The 17,493-nt window shown below is 35.9% G+C and overlaps 3 protein-coding genes across 4 annotated transcripts; 2 read left to right on the top strand and 1 right to left on the bottom strand.

Annotated features, from left to right (window-relative positions):
- The first annotated feature begins 295 nt into the window (after window positions 1-295).
- Window positions 296-3,794, top strand: LOC110622034 (rop guanine nucleotide exchange factor 7). Its single transcript, XM_021766379.2, has 7 exons — window positions 296-1,221; window positions 1,316-1,432; window positions 1,520-1,674; window positions 2,105-2,179; window positions 2,268-2,558; window positions 2,651-3,007; window positions 3,109-3,794. The coding sequence occupies exons 1-7, from the start codon at window positions 609-611 to the stop codon at window positions 3,619-3,621; spliced, it is 2,121 nt and encodes a 706-aa protein (XP_021622071.1). The 5' UTR covers window positions 296-608; the 3' UTR covers window positions 3,622-3,794.
- Window positions 3,795-4,263: 469 nt separating this feature from the next.
- LOC110622035 (putative lipid-transfer protein DIR1) lies at window positions 4,264-4,877 on the top strand. The gene is made up of 2 exons (XM_021766380.2): window positions 4,264-4,639; window positions 4,719-4,877. Exons 1-2 carry the CDS (start codon window positions 4,306-4,308, stop codon window positions 4,733-4,735), a joined length of 351 nt encoding a protein of 116 aa, XP_021622072.1. The 5' UTR covers window positions 4,264-4,305; the 3' UTR covers window positions 4,736-4,877.
- Window positions 4,878-6,453: 1,576 nt separating this feature from the next.
- On the bottom strand, window positions 6,454-10,653 carry LOC110623140. Of its 2 annotated transcripts, none has more exons than XR_002489240.2 (6): window positions 10,278-10,653; window positions 9,709-9,799; window positions 8,586-8,761; window positions 8,084-8,144; window positions 7,909-7,987; window positions 6,454-7,394 (listed from the first exon to the last, which is right to left on the bottom strand). XR_002489240.2 is itself a non-coding variant. In XM_021768043.2 (6 exons), exons 1-5 carry the CDS (start codon window positions 10,392-10,394, stop codon window positions 7,971-7,973), a joined length of 462 nt encoding a protein of 153 aa, XP_021623735.1. In that variant the 5' UTR covers window positions 10,395-10,653; the 3' UTR covers window positions 6,454-7,394; window positions 7,939-7,970. The 2 variants fall into 2 exon arrangements, 1 of the variants encoding a protein (XP_021623735.1); XM_021768043.2 differs by having other exon boundaries at window positions 7,939-7,987.
- Window positions 10,654-17,493: the final 6,840 nt, after the last annotated feature.

Genomic DNA, 17,493 nt, shown 5'->3' with positions numbered 1-17,493 from the left:
ATTAGGAATAAAATTGTTTAATTTTGTATAAAAAAAATAATTAATTAATTTCTATATACCATAAAAAATAATTAATAATTTTTTCAATTAATTTTAAAATAATCGAGTGCGGAAAATATAATTTATCCTGATTATCTCTGAATACAAGACAAGAGAAGTGTAATCCTGTGCAGCGAGTCATAGGAGGTCAACACAGGTCCATCGCTCACACGACTCCCAATCCCAATCCCAATCCCATCGCAGCCACTTTACAAACCTAGTTGTAATATTAATGGGCTAATGTTTTAGGCTTTTATGAACATTGTTTAAGCAAACCAAAGCATTGCCAAGACAAGCAATCCTTTTCTCTGTCTGCTTAAAAATGGAGCTCTTATATACAATAAAAGCATGAAGCTTCAAAGAAGAGCCTTTTCCTGTCTCTCTCATGTCATGTGTTTGAGCAAGTTTCAGTAATCATGACTCCCTCACATTATACAATATAAGCATCACAATTCCCTTCCGAAGATCATCTCAAGAGAACCATTTGTTTTTTTCAAAAGGAACTTTTTCTTTTCATCGGTTTTCTCTCTTTTGGCCCACATTAGTAGACATGGTTGAGACCTTATGGAATGGATAGAGCTTTCACCCAACAACAAGAAAGAGAAACAACTCAACTGCAACAACAACACCAACATTACCAGCTTAAGCTTTGTGTGCCCCTACACAAACTTAGAAGCTCCAACAACCTCAACTCTTTTTCTTTGTTGGGTACTTGGATCTCAAAATCTCTGCGGAACTTATATAACAAAGCTTGTTTCTCAAATGGGATTGCCTTGGAAAGGTTAGAGTTTACCGGCATGGTTGTGAACAATATTGTTTTTTGTGATTCACCTCAGTTTTTTGAAGAAGAGAAAGCAGCAATGGAGGGTTTTATTGAGAAGAGCAATGAAGGTGTTCAAGAAATAAGAGAAACATTCGATGAAGTGCAGACATTTGGGGGTTTCATTGAAGGGAAGGGAAGAGATAGCAGTTCAAGCTCTGATTTTTTGACATCTGAAACAACAGGGCTTGAAGAGCAGAGCCATATTAGCTCTGAAGAAGAGTCATCGTCTCCTCCTTCAATGGGTTGGCCTATACAGAAACAACTAACTGATTACAAAAAAACCTGTGGTGCTACTGAGGAAGGAGAGAGGCTACACTTGGACGATAGGAAGTTAGAGAAACAGGGGTCTTCAATTTCAGGTATTAATTTTATCTTCCTTCTACATTTCTTTAATGAATCTTGAAGTTCATGCCGACATGTTTGATGAAATGCCTCTGGTTTATGGGGTTATAGAGACTGAGATGATGAAGGAAAGGTTTTCAAAATTGCTGCTCGGAGAAGACATGTCAGGCTGTGGAAATGGAGTTTGCACAGCATTGGCAATCTCCAATGCCATTACTAATCTATGTGGTATGAGCATTTCCGTTAATTGTTAAACTCCTTTGATTGATTTGTTAGCCAATGGTTTTAACTTTGACAGTTGTTTTATATTTGTAGCTACCCTGTTTGGCCAGCTATGGAGGCTAGAGCCTTTACCTGCTGAGAAGAAAGCAATGTGGCGAAGAGAGATGGAATGGCTTCTTTGTGTAAGCGATCACATTGTCGAGTTGATACCCTCTTGGCAAACATTTCCAGATGGAAGCAAGCTCGAGGTATGGCTCCTTGCTGCCTGTTTGTGGCCAGCCATTACAACTGTTGGAAAATGTCTACATTACATGGATAATTGTCAGGGAATGCTACAACTCTTTGAAAATTCGTCCAATCTGAATATTAAATGTGCACATTGAATTTTCCCAGTTCATTTATTTGAAATTTTATTGCAAAAATTCAAATTCTCTATTACTAGGATAAATGGAGGAAAACTTCGCTCGGGTTGGTGAAAAACGGAGAGAATGCTAGTCATCTAAGGTTGTTCAACTGATAACAGAAATAACTTGGAATCTTATGCAGAACATAGGTTATGGACCAGTAAAAAAAAAAATTCCTGCCAACAAGCAGAAAATAGAATTTATGCTCATGGTGCTCAAGTAGATGAATGATTTCTTGAATGTTTTTTTGTTTTCTTTTGTCATTGTGATCCAGGTCATGACCTGCAGACCCCGGTCAGATCTCTACATAAACCTCCCAGCTCTGCGAAAATTAGATAACATGCTTCTTGTAAGATTCTGTGCCATTAATTACATAGTCCATAAAAGGTTGATAACACTAGAAGTCAGTTCTGAATGCAGTAATTTCTTTTTTGCAGGAGATTTTGGACAGCTTTGATAATGCAGAGTTCTGGTATGTTGACCAAGGTATCTTAGCCCCAGATGCTGATGGGTCATCATCTTTCCGAAGAACCTTTCAGCGCCAAGAAGAAAAGTGGTGGCTACCAGTGCCTCGAGTCCCTCCCGGTGGCCTTCATGAAAATTCAAGAAAGCAATTGCAGCATAAACGTGATTGCACAAACCAAATATTAAAAGCTGCAATGGCTATCAACAACATTGCTTTAGCCGATATGGAAGTCCCAGAACCATACTTAGAGGCTCTTCCAAAGGTATGAATCACACCCTTTATTATGCATGATTGGTGTTACAATAATAAAATAATACTTGTTAAAATTCATTCTTGCCCCAAACTTGGTTTCAGAATGGAAAAGCCAGCTTAGGAGACCTCATTTATCGATATATTTCATCGGATCAGTTTTCTCCGGAATGTCTGTTTGATTGCCTCGATATATCCTCAGAACATCAGGCTATAGAACTTGCTAACAGAGTTGAGGCCTCGATCTACGTGTGGCGCAAAAGAACCAGTGCTAAACCTGCCAATAACGCAACTCGGTCCGCTTCAAAGTCATCGTGGGAATTAGTAAAGGAGCTTGTGATGGACGCAGAGAAGAGAGAATTGCTTGCTGATCGGGCGGAAAGCCTTCTGCTTTGCTTGAAGCAGTGGTTCCCTGGCCTTCCACAGACGACTTTAGATATGAGCAAAATCCAATATAACAAGGTTAATCTGGATTCCCTGTCCCATTCCTTAAAATTTTTATTTTTATGAATAGCTTACAATTTGAATGTCATAATTGATCAACCAAGTTTACTTTCATCTAGGATGTTGGAAAGTCCATTTTGGAGAGCTACTCGAGAGTTTTGGAAAGTTTGGCATTCAACATTGTCGCGCGGATCGATGATCTGCTATATGTGGATGATTTGACTAAGCATTCAGATCAATTCTCATCAATCTCTAAAGTTAGTGTGATTGCTCAGAAAAGTGTTTCAATTCCATACTCAGTGCCAGTCTCAAGCACTCCATATAAAACAGCATACACCACGCCCAGCTTTTCACCGGGGCATCTAGTTAGCCCTGCAAAGGGAGACAGATCTTCTTTCACAATGACTGGCAGAAAAATTCCTCAGCAAAGAGGTCTGGGAGTGAAGAAAGTCTTGACAGATTATCTGAGTATCGACGCAAAAGGCAAGGATTGTCGCAATGCAGCTGAAGGAACAGATTACATGAGTCGAAAAGCATCAGCATCTCAAAGTGTAGTTGAATCAATGGAGTTTATAAAGGAAGCAGTAAGCTCAATTGGGTCACCAGTAGAAGATTTAGCTGTGGAGGAATGAGCTTCAGAGATTGGATTATCTGATATATATGGGTAATTAGGAGGTTGTTTTTAGTTCTCTGTAAGGAGATGTCTGTAATCATAATGAGTTGATTGCTTCATATTCCTACATGGCAATATGGCATCCCCAGATGTAATAGGCCTTACTTTTAATACATAGAACATTTCATCTGAGCGATTGCTCATTTAGAACTCAAAAAAAAAGGGGAAAAGAAGACATTTAAAATTTTAAAATCAGCAATTAAAAGATTGAACAAATTGGTAAAAGGTATCATGTAATGATCCAGAGACATATTGGAATGAGCCATCAAATATTTACTATTTGTATTTATATTACGAGTTCATATAGATCTAATTTAATCAAGAATTATCCTAAAAGAAGCAAATAGATCTCGAGAATTGGCTTTTTCAAACTGCACATTGTCACAAAGACATCTGGATAAAATTGGAAGAATGGGATGGTTTTTTTTAGTGGATACACCAACCTTGATAAGACCAAACCACAACTGCAAATTTTCTAAAGCAAGTGCTGCAATAATATATATGCATCTTCTTTAGTGCTCCCTCCATTATGATTAGTGGGCAGAAGTTGCAAGCACCATTGAAGCTCTTCTTGCAGTATAAAAGGTATCAATGGAGTGAGTATTTTGCATTCCAAATTAGCATAGAGGATTCTCATACATAAATGGAGAATCCACTGAAGCTGTTGTCCTTTGTGGGTTTAGTTGTGGTTGTGATCATAGCTGCAGGGGTTGATGGAGCAGGCGAATGTGGAAAATCTTCTCCAGACAATGAAGCACTTAAGCTAGCTCCTTGTGCAGAGGCAGCTCAAGATGAGAATGCTCCTGTGTCAAGTAGTTGCTGCCTTCAAGTGAAGAAAATAGGCCAAAATCCAAGCTGTCTTTGTGCTGTAATGCTTTCAAACACTGCCAAGGCTTCTGGAATCAAGCCTGAAATTGCCGTTACCATCCCCAAGCGATGCAACATTCCTAACCGTCCCGTCGGCTACAAGTGTGGAGGTTAGTATTCAATTTTTTGCTCGCATAGTCCTACTCAATATCAACGAATGAATTCTTTTAAATTTTTTTTTTTTTTCAGATTATACACTTCCATGAGCGGACATACTGCAGAACAAGCCCAAGAAGAAGTAGCTGATAGCCGGTTGTGGCATGTGAAGTAGCAACTAGGTTGCTGTTATGGTGTAATAGTGTTGTCCTTTCAATAAAATTAAAGCTATCAGCCTGGCTTTACTGTGCACTTTATTTATATGGTGATTTTGTTTTTGGGAGTGCCCATTTCCCCCAACTCAACAAACTGAGCCCACAACTAAACAAGGAATGGACTAAGATACCCCTACATATTACTCACTTATAAACAAAGACAACAACACAATTTGGTGATGGGACTAAACTTAAACTACTCCCAAATATTACGCATTTGTAAATAACATTTCCTATTTCTTATTTAATAACTATAAGATACCATGCTCTCTCAAATTATTTCATTTATTTGAATAATTTTTAAACAACATAAATTTTATTTTATTTTTAATTTTTTTTAAATATTATCATTATTAATAAATTATTTACTCAAAAAATTTATTAAAAATACAGTAAAAAAATTAAATTATTCTTTTTTTTTAAATTTTCTTGAAAGAAAATTTAGTTTATTGATGAAAAAAAAAGATAAAAATATTTTAATAAATTTATAAAAATTTAGAGACTGATTTAGTAATAATAGTGATATTGAGAAATAAGAAAATTTTTTGAGAATAAAATAAAATTTTTCCGGTAAAGATAGAATAATTATTTTGTTAATAAAAAATACGAATGATTTTAATAAATTTTTAAAAATGTAGAATTGTTAATAATAATAAAAACTAAATAATAAATTTTTTTTAATAATAATTCCAGTAAGTCTTAAATGTACCTAATAAAAGCTTAATTTGAATGATAAATAAATGAAGATAACATTATTATTCTAACTAAAAAATATCTAGTAATGCATTTTTTTTTGTCGAGATGTGCATTTTTATCAGGTTAGATTTATAACAAAGTAAAAAAAGAATATTTTAAAGGATTATACTAAAAATGTCGATTCATGAAATTAATATATTTAATTTTAATTCTTTTCCAAAATATATGCGAGTGTAGATTTTTTATAAAAAAACTTAAATAATGGATAAGGTTGTCCTTTTTCTTTTTTAATTTTTATCTAAAGATAGAAAAAGCAACACAAGCTACGCATGTAGAGAGCTACTTTCAATTGAATTCTATTTTTTTAATTTATAAAATATTACTTGAGAGAGTTTTTCTGTTTTTATGAATTGTTTATTAAATTGGTTGAGCTCTAATAAATTTGCTTCCAAATATGAATTTTAAATTATTACTTCTAGACGCGTTTTGCCTAAAAAACTGAATAATTTATGTACTTGTCGGTTAATTCGTTTATTCATAAAGTATCTCAATAAAATGCTAGTGAAACGGTTATTTTTTTTTAATGAATAAATTATGTATAGATAATAAATGTTAGTTTAGTTATATGTTAGTTTAATTATTTTAATTTGTGGAGTTTATTATTGAATAGGAGTGAGATTTTTGCACATTTCAATTACATGAATGAATAAGAGAGAGATTTGTGTGAGAAAAAATCTAACGAGGGGCAACCCAATTTATTTAAACCCTTAATATGTGTTGGCAAAATGTGGAAGTCGGATTCAGCTTTACCAGAAGTGTGACTGCAGAATCTTTGTAGTCAGCTTAGAAATCTTGTTTAACTGCCAAGCCTCTAACGAACATAGAAAGGAATCATCCACAACACCATGGACAAGGACTGAATAAAATCTGTGGGTCGCATTTTCGAATAGGGAATATATGCAAAGACATTTGATGTTAAGCTAGGATGAGAAGTTGACATTACGGTTTGAAGACGAAACAAAGTGTGACACGTAGCAAGATACATAACTGGACCACACCCCACTTTGTCAAGTTCTTGTCCAGTCCTAACCAGTTCCTGATGGGTGGCCCTGAAATGAGGCAGACCTTGTGAAAAGAAGATTGGGAGCTTTCATGGATGAATATCTTACTGACCAGAATGTTTGACCACTCACATCACATGATGGCTAAGGCTATAAAAATTGCATCAAATCAATGGATGAGTACTAAGGGTACGTGGAAGAGCGTAAATGCACCAAATATGAATCAATTATTAACTATATGCAAGAGTATAATTGTTAATTTGATGCAATTCCAGCTAAATCTTTCCACTGCACAAGGGGTAATGCATTACCTCTCAAGATTTAAAGGTCCTTTGTATTCTGGCTTAAACTTGAGACCTCTAGTTAAGGAAAATATCTTTCTGATATATAAGAGCTAAAAAGATTATTGCAATAAGAAGAAACTTATTGAATGACATACTGGAAAATGGATGTTCCTCCTATATAAGAAACTGAGGAGAGGAACAGTTAAGTTCACTATGAAGGTGTATGTATAAGAAGTTACCACAACTAAACTATCCAAAATCTCAAGTAATACTTACTTATAGAACAAGCAAGAGAAGGGTGAGAAGAGGAGTGCAGAGAATTTATCCATCCTTATAAGCTCTGAAGCAAAACGTCTCAGATATTACAAAACACAGGCATGTTAATTTTTCATACTAGTATATCTTTAGCTTTAGGAAAACAAACTGCTATCTGCTATGATCCGCCTGATGCTTGATTTCTTCATATAAGAAAAAGATATGACTGAGGTGCTACCCTATATGTTGCCTATTTACCTGCAAAGAAGAGATGGAAAATTTTATCCAACACATTGGATGGAAGAGGGGCTAATGAAATCCCATAGGAAATATACTAGTTTAAAGAAGAGAATATCTCATATATAAAATTAGAAAAAAATGCTCAATGGGATTCAATGTGCTTCTTAGTGCTCTAAATCACACTACCTCATCAGTTGCCCTTTTTCCATTTTGTTAATAATCATGCGCAATCAAGTGATTAAACAAAACCAGAGTATTAGATCTGGAGGAATTGTTGGACCAGTTACTCTAGGAAAGTCCAACCAATGAAATATGGTAAGAGATCATCATAAAGTTCATCAATAATTTAAAAGGGGGAAAAATAAAAGGCATATAGCTGTCCTAACAATGACAGGAACTCAATAAAACTTCTAAATATGCAATCTCTATAACTAAAGTAAGCCAAAAAAAGAGGAGCATCATTACTTATACATGTGAATCTCAAGCGTAAATGTACCCTATGCATACATAAAAAGAAAAGGAAGAATCAGACCTTTTTCAAAATCTCTGAAGAAAAAAATACCTAGTTGAGTATATGTCATGGCAGGTGAGATCTTAATAATAGAGAGACCCTGCAGATTAAATAAAAAAGCGTAACAAAGATGTAAGTACAAGAACTTCCTCTAACTGCCTCTTCATATAGCTATATGCTAATCACATAATCATACCCTGCCACCAGTTTCCTCTTGAAGCACTCCCAGAGTCGTCTTCTGTCCCATCTTTCTTGAACTGATGAACGAATAGAAACTATCAGAAAATTACTCAGTTTCAAGACAACGAGCCAACATTGCTCAGCAGACCAATATTAACAATGCATCCAATAATCTTTCTCGTCTACCAGTACCAGGTATAAAAAGGCATAGTTGCTCCCAATTACAAAGTTTCTTGCCTACATCTAGCCTGATGTTAAACTAATCTACACAATTAGTAAACACAATAAATGATAAAATCTCTGCTAGATGAGAAAAAGTTTGCATCTCGAATAATGTTTGTGAAAAAGGAAAAAAAAAAATCAAACTAAAGTTTCATTTGCAGTTCCTTAAGAGGAAAAAGCACAGCTGCTTTCCAGTTATCCATTTATTAAGATGACTTGTGCTGGGCACATAGGTTGCTTCCAGTCTATTGTTTCATGATATTATAAACAGTTAGCTTCTGCTGATTTATACTCACCATTGAGGTCATATTAGAGTTCTGGCTGTTCTGGGGATGATGATAAATGTCTTGACCACCATAATAGATAGATGAACTGAGGTGGCATGGCTGTACTCTTTGCTCCTGATAGAAGGAATTTGTATCTCTACTTGGCACGTTCTGACCTTCACCATGATTGCTTTTAGAACTGTCATCTGAAAATACAGCAGAATGAGTAGAAGAGAATTTCAGACACTAAACTGAAGATCTTTTAAAAAAGATGAAAAAAAAATGTTTATTGTCAATACCTTTTTCTTTCATATATTTGTAATTGTGGCAATATTAGAAATTTGCAATACAAAGAAAGATGGTAATAATTGTTAGTTATTTTCCAAAAGAAAGAATGCCAAGTAGCCCAAGTATAAATTTAGCAGCAAAAGGCTTTGTCTGGTAGGCTCTGATAATTATGTTAAGTTTGATTCTTGGAAAGAAAAATTCCCCTTAATAATAAGGTGATATGATAGATAAATCACCAACTAGGCTACCTAATGCAAAACCAAGAGGGAAGAAAAAAAAAGAACCAATTGGAAATACTCTGTGCATCAATAAAGTGGTTCATATATTGGGGATTAAAATTAGGTAAGGATCACAGTTTTAAGCTGAAGTGTTCTCCACTTCATCGGAGTAAATAAATCAAAATCTATTAATGAAATACTGATTAAAACAGGAAATAACATATAATCCCATTATTATTAGAATTTAATCTATAAACTTAAACTTCTAACAATGAAGGCAGTGATATAACATGCTTTGTACCATGCCCTTCATGCCAAAAGCCTAGAGTCGGTCATCATACAAAGCATATCCTAATGCTTCCCTTCATGCAGGAACTCTTTGGACTTGAAAGGGTGGATTAGCGATAGCACTACCTTGTGCTGAATAATTTAATTATAAAAAAAAAAAAACGAATGTGGCATACCACAGCTGTGAACTTAGACATTAATATAATTGCAAGTGAGAATATAAGAAAAAAGTTCCCTTCACGAATATACTGAAGTAATAGTGATTAGTGAATGAATCAGCAATATATTTATAACTTAGAAATAGCAATAAAGATACAAGGAAACAAAACAAAGTTATAAGCTAGATCTACTATTCAAACCTGGAGTTCCAGGTTTGGTGTTCCAAGCTTCATTAACAGAACCTTGCTTCTTTCCTAACACTTCAGATCGCAGCAAACCTCTCCCCAACACCTGAACCAACATCAACGTGAGAAATTTCAGACCTTAGCCCTCTCTCTCTCTCTCTCTCTCTGTTTTCCTCTCTATCATACAATAAACAACTAGCCCAAAGGTAGATAACACAGCAGAGTGGCTGGGCAGCTGAGCAGAACAAAAAAATTGGAAGAAAACCAAAGAAATAGTCTATTCATTTATAGAACGTAAAAATCATGTGACATCTCATTATCAGACTTATCTTCAGCTGCTCTGATCATTCCTTAACCAAGGACCAGATAAACCTCAGTAATTAATAGCAATCAAAAGAATAACCCAAAAAAAAAAAAAATTCAAGCAAAAAATGATTTATAGAATTCATCTCTATTACAATTGAAAATTAATAAACGAAGAACATGCCACCAAAATCAAAAGAATGCAAGAAATTTCTTTTTCTTTAAAGAAAAAACTTCCAAGTCCTAGAAGATTCAAAGAAAAAAAAGGATTAAATTAATACCTTAGAGGGAGGTGCAAATATAGAGCCAAAAATCCCAGTAGAAGATGTAGAATCCTTGGAGCCAAAAAGTTCAGAAGTGAAGGAGGAAGACGAGGCCACCTGCTTCTTTTCCTCCATTTCTCACCCTTCCTTAAACCTCTCAATCTCTCTTGCAATACTTATATGTGTGTATGTATTTATACACTGAAATCAAATACCAGCACCAACCTCTCAAAGATAAAAAGCACGGGGATGCAAGTAAGAAGTTTTGCCGAAACAAACAGAGCTTAAGCAATGAGGAGGAGAAGAAGAAGAAGAAGCAGAAGACAGAAAAAGCCAGAGAGCGACACGTGAAGATGGAGCGTTTGGTGTGTATAGAGAGAAACGAAACCGTCACTCACCAATTTATAAGACAAAAATAATAATAATAAAAGGAAGGAAAATAAAAAATAAAAATAAAAATAAAAAGAGTTTGTTTCTCTCTCTCTCTCCCTCTGCTAATCTTTCATTTCCAGTTCTGTTTTTGGTCCATAGTCATGTCGGCAGATACGCGCCACGTTAAACAATCGGCAGGACGAGTGGGGCCTACACTTGACTCCCAATATTTTACTGCCACGAGTACCCCCTACTGGATAATAACAACCCATCACGTACTAGTTTATTTAATTCTCCTTTTTATTCAAATTAAAATTATTTTTTCTACAATTTTATTTATTTAATAAAATTAATTATTTATTCCTTATTTCAGAAATATGAAAGGTGTTAAATATCCTCTCCCACTAGATTTATCTTAAAATAAATGTCAGCTTCTATTTAATGATTACTAAATTGTGTCTTATTGTTATTTTTTTACTAATTTCCTTAACGTATGTTTATGCAAACTAAATATTATACACGCCTTATTTATATAAACAAATAAAACTTCATATTCATATAACTTGCTAATTAAGTTCCTGAAATTAAAGGTAGTTTTATAGAGTTTTTTAAAATGGGTATTACATGGAATTGAAAATCGACACGATTTATCGATAACCTTTGAATTGTACTTCTTACTCAAATCAGATTAAGACACATGAATACCTCATTTAGCCTAAAAAGTAATCACAATATCAAAATAAATAAAATATTTGACTTTATTGCATTAGAACTCAAAGAGATCTAATCAATTCAATCTTTAAAAAACTCAAAATTAGAGAGTTTGGACATACTCTTTCGATAATCATAAAACTATCTAATACATATGCGGTCATAATTCTGACATAGCGTGTATTAAGAAAAAACATTACTCAATTTAAGTTTACATTAAATGGACTATTTATTATAAATGAATGGCTTGAAAAGAATGTCTAAAAGTGCTCTTATCCTCCTTAAAAAGAACATATCACAGGTGTATTATATATAAATCCGGATATAAATACCCTTTCATTTTTTAGAAGAGGTCTATCATGTACTCTCTAAATTTTATAACCATTACTGCAATTCTAATTTTAATATCTCCGAAAATACCATTACCTTTCAATTTACTAAGTCAAGTTCATTTATTTCTAAAATTTTCAATGTCGGTCCATGTGTCATTATAATTTAAAGGGAACTAAATATGCACTATTATGTAACTTTAATTTTTAACAAAGTCAATCCTAATTTCAATATTAATTGTCTAATTGTATTAGATGAATAAGTGATAAATCAAATACTAAATAAAAAAAAACAAACCAAATGAAATAAAATATGAAGAAAAAATAAATAAAATACAAGAACTTGCTACCTCTTCTGCCATCCCAAAAGAAATATTAGTCATTTTCAGATTATTATTTCACTAAAACTTAGTTTGTTGAGAAAAATTATATTTGAAAATTTTTTTTTATAAATTAAAATTTTTGAGTATTTGAAATATTAAAAAATTAAAAAATATTTTAATAATAAATATTTTCTGTAAAATAAACTGAAATTAAATTCAAAATAGGTTCTCATCATACAAACAGAAATAGATAAAGTTTGAAATAGATTAAGATAATTAAAAACTTCAAAACATACTATATGACTCTAATTTTGCTAAAAATGGCAGATTAGGAAACCATTAAGCCAAATTTAATAACACAAAATATAATTTTAAAATTTATGGAAAAATTTTCAAAGACCACATAAATTTTCAAAGACCACACTTAGATAATAAACTATAAAATCATGCATCATAAATACAATTAAAAAAAAAAGTAAAGGTGACCCAATTCAAAAAGCTGAATTCTAAACAGAAAAAAAAAGTCTAAAGAAACATACTGTTGGAAATAAAATGATCACATGGACGGAATGGAATTATGTTGTGATTAGCTAAACCTGCAAAAAAGAAAATGTGAGGTGGTGATGGGTGCTCACGACAGTCACTTTGATGTTTAAATCAGTAAGCTGGAGAAAATAGTAAATGAAGAATTTGAGAATATTTGTGTGGAAGAATAATGTATCTTTACCTCTATAATTCCTCCCTCTTTACACTGTAAGAAAGTAGAGATAAATATGGTATTTGCTGATAAATTGGTAGTGATGTGGTCAGTTGTTTGATAGTGAACATCACCTACTGATGGAAGGAAAATCCCACAATTACAGACGTAATGAAGATACGCTGCGTTGCCCCTACTTAATGGTAACTTGATACCAAGAATCGCCCTGTCGAGGGAAAAATGAGCTTTTGATGATTAACCGAGTGTTTGCAGTGTCCAAGTCTTCCTTTCCGTAGACTGGATCACGTTACCTACTTGTCAGACCCTTGCCACGTGGACCTATTTTGTGGTGCCAGCTTATGGCTTATTTTAGGCGATTATTATGTAATATTAGAAGTCCCCCGCTGGTATTTGATTCTTCATATTTGAAGGTGACAGTTTGTCTTTTTGATTTTTTTTATTTGGCCTTTACTGCTTGCATCGTTTTGTCTTTCCTTGGTCACGATGTTTGCCTTATTTTTTGAGTCGTATTTAAAGTTTTGCCGGTTATGCCATTGTATAAGAACCCTCCTTACTCCTTTTATTTATGATTGTTATCTATGGGAAATATGAATGAGGTATTTTCTTTTCTTTTTGTGAGAATAGTCAGATCTGTATGAAGGATATCATTATAGTTTTCGAAAAGCAGTTGAAGGCGGGTCTTCATGAAGGTACAAGCATACCGCTTAGCACTAAAGACTACAGCCAGTTTGACTATAATGACTTTCAGCTCCACGACCCTAGGGAGGGATTGGATTGTGGAATATTGATTTCAAAGGTCAAGCTAGGAAAACGATTGGAGAAATGGTCCTTTATGAGAATTTTTCTGGATAGACCATATTTTCCTAGAGGATGAAGTCGAGAGGCTGAAGACAACCCTCTCAACCGGGTCTCAGCTAATGCTTTTTCTTTTGAAATATTCTGATGTAATAGAAACTTTACTGAAATCCACCTTACCTCCTTGTGATCTTTTATATATCTACTCTTAGTCGTTTATTTATTTGTTATCAATGATTTAATCAATTAGCCATGGGACTACCTTTCAACCAAACTATAAATCTAGTGTCCTTCATTTTTTGTCTAAAGAGGGGGCTAAGGCACATTTGCTTTGATAGATATAACATAATTTGAAAAATTTTGTAAAACAGGATTATTACCTGGGCATGTGGCCTGGTGGATTCTTGTCTTGAGAAATTTTTGTAATATGGCATTTCCACCCAGTCATTTGTCTTGCAACTTTGATTATAAGACTCACCTTAATAATCTGACACCCTCGATTTTTATGGATGGTATATCTACTTCGTGACTGTCAAGGTGACTTGAGTAGTGGGACCAACACCCTGAATGTGGTTTGGCGGAACTCGCCTTATGATCTCGCCTGGCCAAATCCACCTTATGACCTTATTTAGTAAGACCAATGCCGAATGGTCTAACGAAACCCGCCTTGTGACCTGGCCTGGCGGAACTCACTTTATGGTCTTGTTTAGTGAGATCAAAGCTTGGATGATCGTGGGACCAATGTCCGGATGGTAGTGGGACCAACACCTGAATGGTCTAGCGGAACCTGCCTTGTGGCCTTGCTTAGTGGAACCAATGCTCAGATGGTCTGGCAGAACCTGCCTTATGACCTGGTCTAGTGGAACTCGCTCTGTGACCTTGTTTAGTGGGACCATCGCCTAGATGGTCTGGCGGAACCCACCTTGTGACCTGGCCTAGTGGAAACCGCCTTGTGGCCTTGTTTAATGGGACCAACGCCCGAATGGTCTGGTAGAACTCGCTTTGTGACTTGGCCTAGCGGAATCTACCTTGTGGCCTTATTTAGTGGAACTAATGCCCGGATGGTCTGGAGAAACCCGCATTGTGACCTGCCTTGGCAGAACCCGTCTTGTGGCCTTGTTGAGTGGGACAAATGCTCGGATAGTCTGGAAGAATCCGCCTTATGACTTGGACTGGCAAAACTCACATTGTGACCTTGTTTAGTGGGACCAATGCTCGAATGATCTGGCAGAACTCGTCTTATGATCTGGCCTGACAGAACCCGCCTTGTGGTCTTGTTAAGTGAGAGTAATGCTCGGATGGTCTGGCAGAATTCGCCTTGTGACCTGGCCTGGTGGAACCTGCCTCGTGGCCTTCTTTAGTGTTTTTTTTTATCTCTTTCCTTTATGAGGAATGCCATCTCACCGATCCTATTTATTGAAGAACACAACATGTGAAAATACCTCATTAACTTTATTAACGATAATATTTACAAATATATCGTGAGTAGGGAATCACTCGGTCCTTTGGTTTGATCGACTGATATGATTTATGGGCGAGTGATCTCTGAATGATCTTCGAAACTTTAAAAGATCCTTTTTTAGACCTTGTCCAACTTACCACACTAGCAATTATATCTACAATCAGTTTATTTTTCTTGATCATCCCTAGTTTCCTCTGTTATTACATGTATGACTCCTACAGGTTCTCGGTCAAGGGTGATTTCAGGAATTATTTCCTCGGGCTCAGGTCTCATTTCTTCCCTGCCCTTCCTAGTGAATTTTTAAAGAGTGTCGTCCCTAATCAACCTCTCGATCTCATCTTTTAGCTGTCGATATTCTTCTATTGTATGACTGTGATCTTCGTGGAAATGACAGTACTTGGTCTTGTCTCGTTTCTCTGTTTTCTCGGAGTTGAGCTTGGGTGACCACCTGATTTCTTTATCATTTTTTCCAATCTACATCAAAATACGAGTCCATGAGTCATTTAATAGAGTATAACTCTTATACTTACTTTGGTCCTCCCTCTTTCGGGAGATGGGATAACTCTTGTTATCTCCTTCATGTTCTCGCCTTTCAAGGTTTTGACTTTGCTTTTGATTTGTTCTCTTGTCTTCCTTTAACACTTGGACTTCATCATCTAGCCTGATGTACTTTTGAGCTTTGTCTATCAACTGTTGATATGTAGCGGTTAGATTCTTAATTAAGAAATCCATGAATTTGATGTTGCACGTCCCTTTTTACAATGCCTCACACGCTATCTCATGATTTAGTTCTTCTACTTGTATGGCTTCAACATTGAACCGTGAGATAAAACTTCTTAAAGACTTGCCCTCTCCTTGCCAGATCTTCTGTAGGTTGGAGGAAAGTTTTTTAGGAGGTATACAAGTTATAAATCTTGATTTCGATAATGTAGCAAACTGTGTAAAGTTTTGGATCAAACTTGGGCCCAGATGTTAGTATCATTTTTTATCCAAACCTGTGAGTGTTGATAGAAACACTTGGCATAATACAAAGTCATTGACATCCAAAAACTATATGGTTATCCTGAAGATTGCCAAATGTCTTATAGGATCTGTTGTTCCGTCATACTTGTCCAAGTTAGGCAGGTTGAACCTGGCTGGGAAAGTTTCTGCTAAAATCTCTTCCGAGAGAGGCGAGGCACCATCTAGGCCAAAATTTTCTTCCTGCTCCTTTTGATACCTTTGCACGGCTCGTACTAGCTTTTAGTCGATGCTTTTTTGAGCCTCGTCTGATTCATCTTTTGTCTCAACCTTTCCTTTTGTAATACCCGGCTAGACTCCGGTATCGGAATTCCTACCGTCCGGTGGAATTTGGGTGTCGGAAACCTCTAGAAGGGTAAAAGCATGTTTTTATAAAATGTTTTCATGTATTTTAATGTTTTAAGTATGATTTTAAATAGGTTTTTGCATGAAAATTCTTTAAGGAAAAACTCAGGTTCGGCCGCCGAAACTCACTTTCGGCCGCCGAACATGCATGGACTTTGGGAGGCACGTTAGGCCCCCGAAAGTCTAAATGAGGGAAGTGCAGGTTCGGCCGCCGAACCTTATGTTCGGCCGCCGAACATTGCATGGATGCGGAGGCACATTCGGCCCCCGAACGTGGCCTGGCCAGCCACTATAAAAGGGTCCCCTTGGTCCGCACGGGCGAGCTTTTTCTCTCCCATTGTCGGCCAAGGTGAGTCTCCACCGTTCCTCCCTCGATCTTGAGTGTTTCCTCTAGATCTTTCATGGTTTTAACAAGTTATAACTTTGTTTTGAAGATTTGTGAGCTTTGAGCAAGTTTTGAGTGCTTGGAGGTTCAAAGAGCTTGATCTCTCCATCTCCAAGCTAGGATCGCTTTCCTCTCGTTTCTTCAAGAGGTAAGGGTTGATCTTGAACCCTTTTTATGTTTTAAACAAGTTTTAAGTAAGATCTATGGGTAGAAATGCATGTTAGGACATATGTTGAGTTTATGGGTTTTGTTGATGTTTGAGCAATGTAGCTTGATTGTGTGTGTATGAAGTGTTGTAGATGGGGTATATGCATGTTTGAGACCCCTAGGAACTTGTATGTGTGTTTTGGTTGAGAAATATGCATGATCTATGGTTTTGGGAGGCAGGAGGTTCATTTGAACCAAGTTTCTGCCGTTTGGCAGAAACCAGGTTCGGCAGCCGAAGGGAGTTTCGGCCGCCGAACCCCTCTTGTGAAGGCAGCTTTCGGCTGCCGAAGGTGCCCCCGAAAAGAGACTTTCGTCTCTGTCTGGCACTTTCGGCCGCCGAAGGTGCCGCCGAACCTAGCTGAGTTTCGTCTCTGTCCAGGACTTTCGGCCGCCGAAGGTGCCCTGTTCAGCCATTTCATGCATATTTTCTGTGATGTTTTTATGATGTTTTAGGGGGTTTTTGGGGGATATATTAGAGATATGTTTATATGTGTTTGGTCCCTCATTGGAGTCCACCTGTGTAGGTTCGGACCCGAGGAACCAAGGACCCCAGCAGTGAGCCAGCTG

The sequence above is a fragment of the Manihot esculenta genome, chromosome 9 (genome assembly GCF_001659605.2).
Source record: "Manihot esculenta cultivar AM560-2 chromosome 9, M.esculenta_v8, whole genome shotgun sequence".
NCBI lineage: Eukaryota > Viridiplantae > Streptophyta > Magnoliopsida > Malpighiales > Euphorbiaceae > Manihot > Manihot esculenta.
This window is presented reverse-complemented; position numbering and strand designations above follow the sequence as displayed.

Coding starts and splice junctions, on each gene's coding strand:
- LOC110622034 (XM_021766379.2), top strand. CDS start 609: ATGGATAGAGCTTTCACCCAACAACAAGAAAGAGAAACAACTCAACTG. Junction 1,675..2,104: donor CAGATGGAAGCAAGCTCGAG/GTATGGCTCCTT, acceptor ATTGTGATCCAG/GTCATGACCTGCAGACCCCG. Junction 3,008..3,108: donor GCAAAATCCAATATAACAAG/GTTAATCTGGAT, acceptor ACTTTCATCTAG/GATGTTGGAAAGTCCATTTT.
- LOC110622035 (XM_021766380.2), top strand. CDS start 4,306: ATGGAGAATCCACTGAAGCTGTTGTCCTTTGTGGGTTTAGTTGTGGTT.
- LOC110623140 (XM_021768043.2), bottom strand. CDS start 10,394: ATGGAGGAAAAGAAGCAGGTGGCCTCGTCTTCCTCCTTCACTTCTGAA. Junction 9,800..10,277: donor TATTTGCACCTCCCTCTAAG/GTATTAATTTAA, acceptor ATGTTGGTTCAG/GTGTTGGGGAGAGGTTTGCT. Junction 8,762..9,708: donor CACCAAACCTGGAACTCCAG/GTTTGAATAGTA, acceptor CTGTATTTTCAG/ATGACAGTTCTAAAAGCAAT.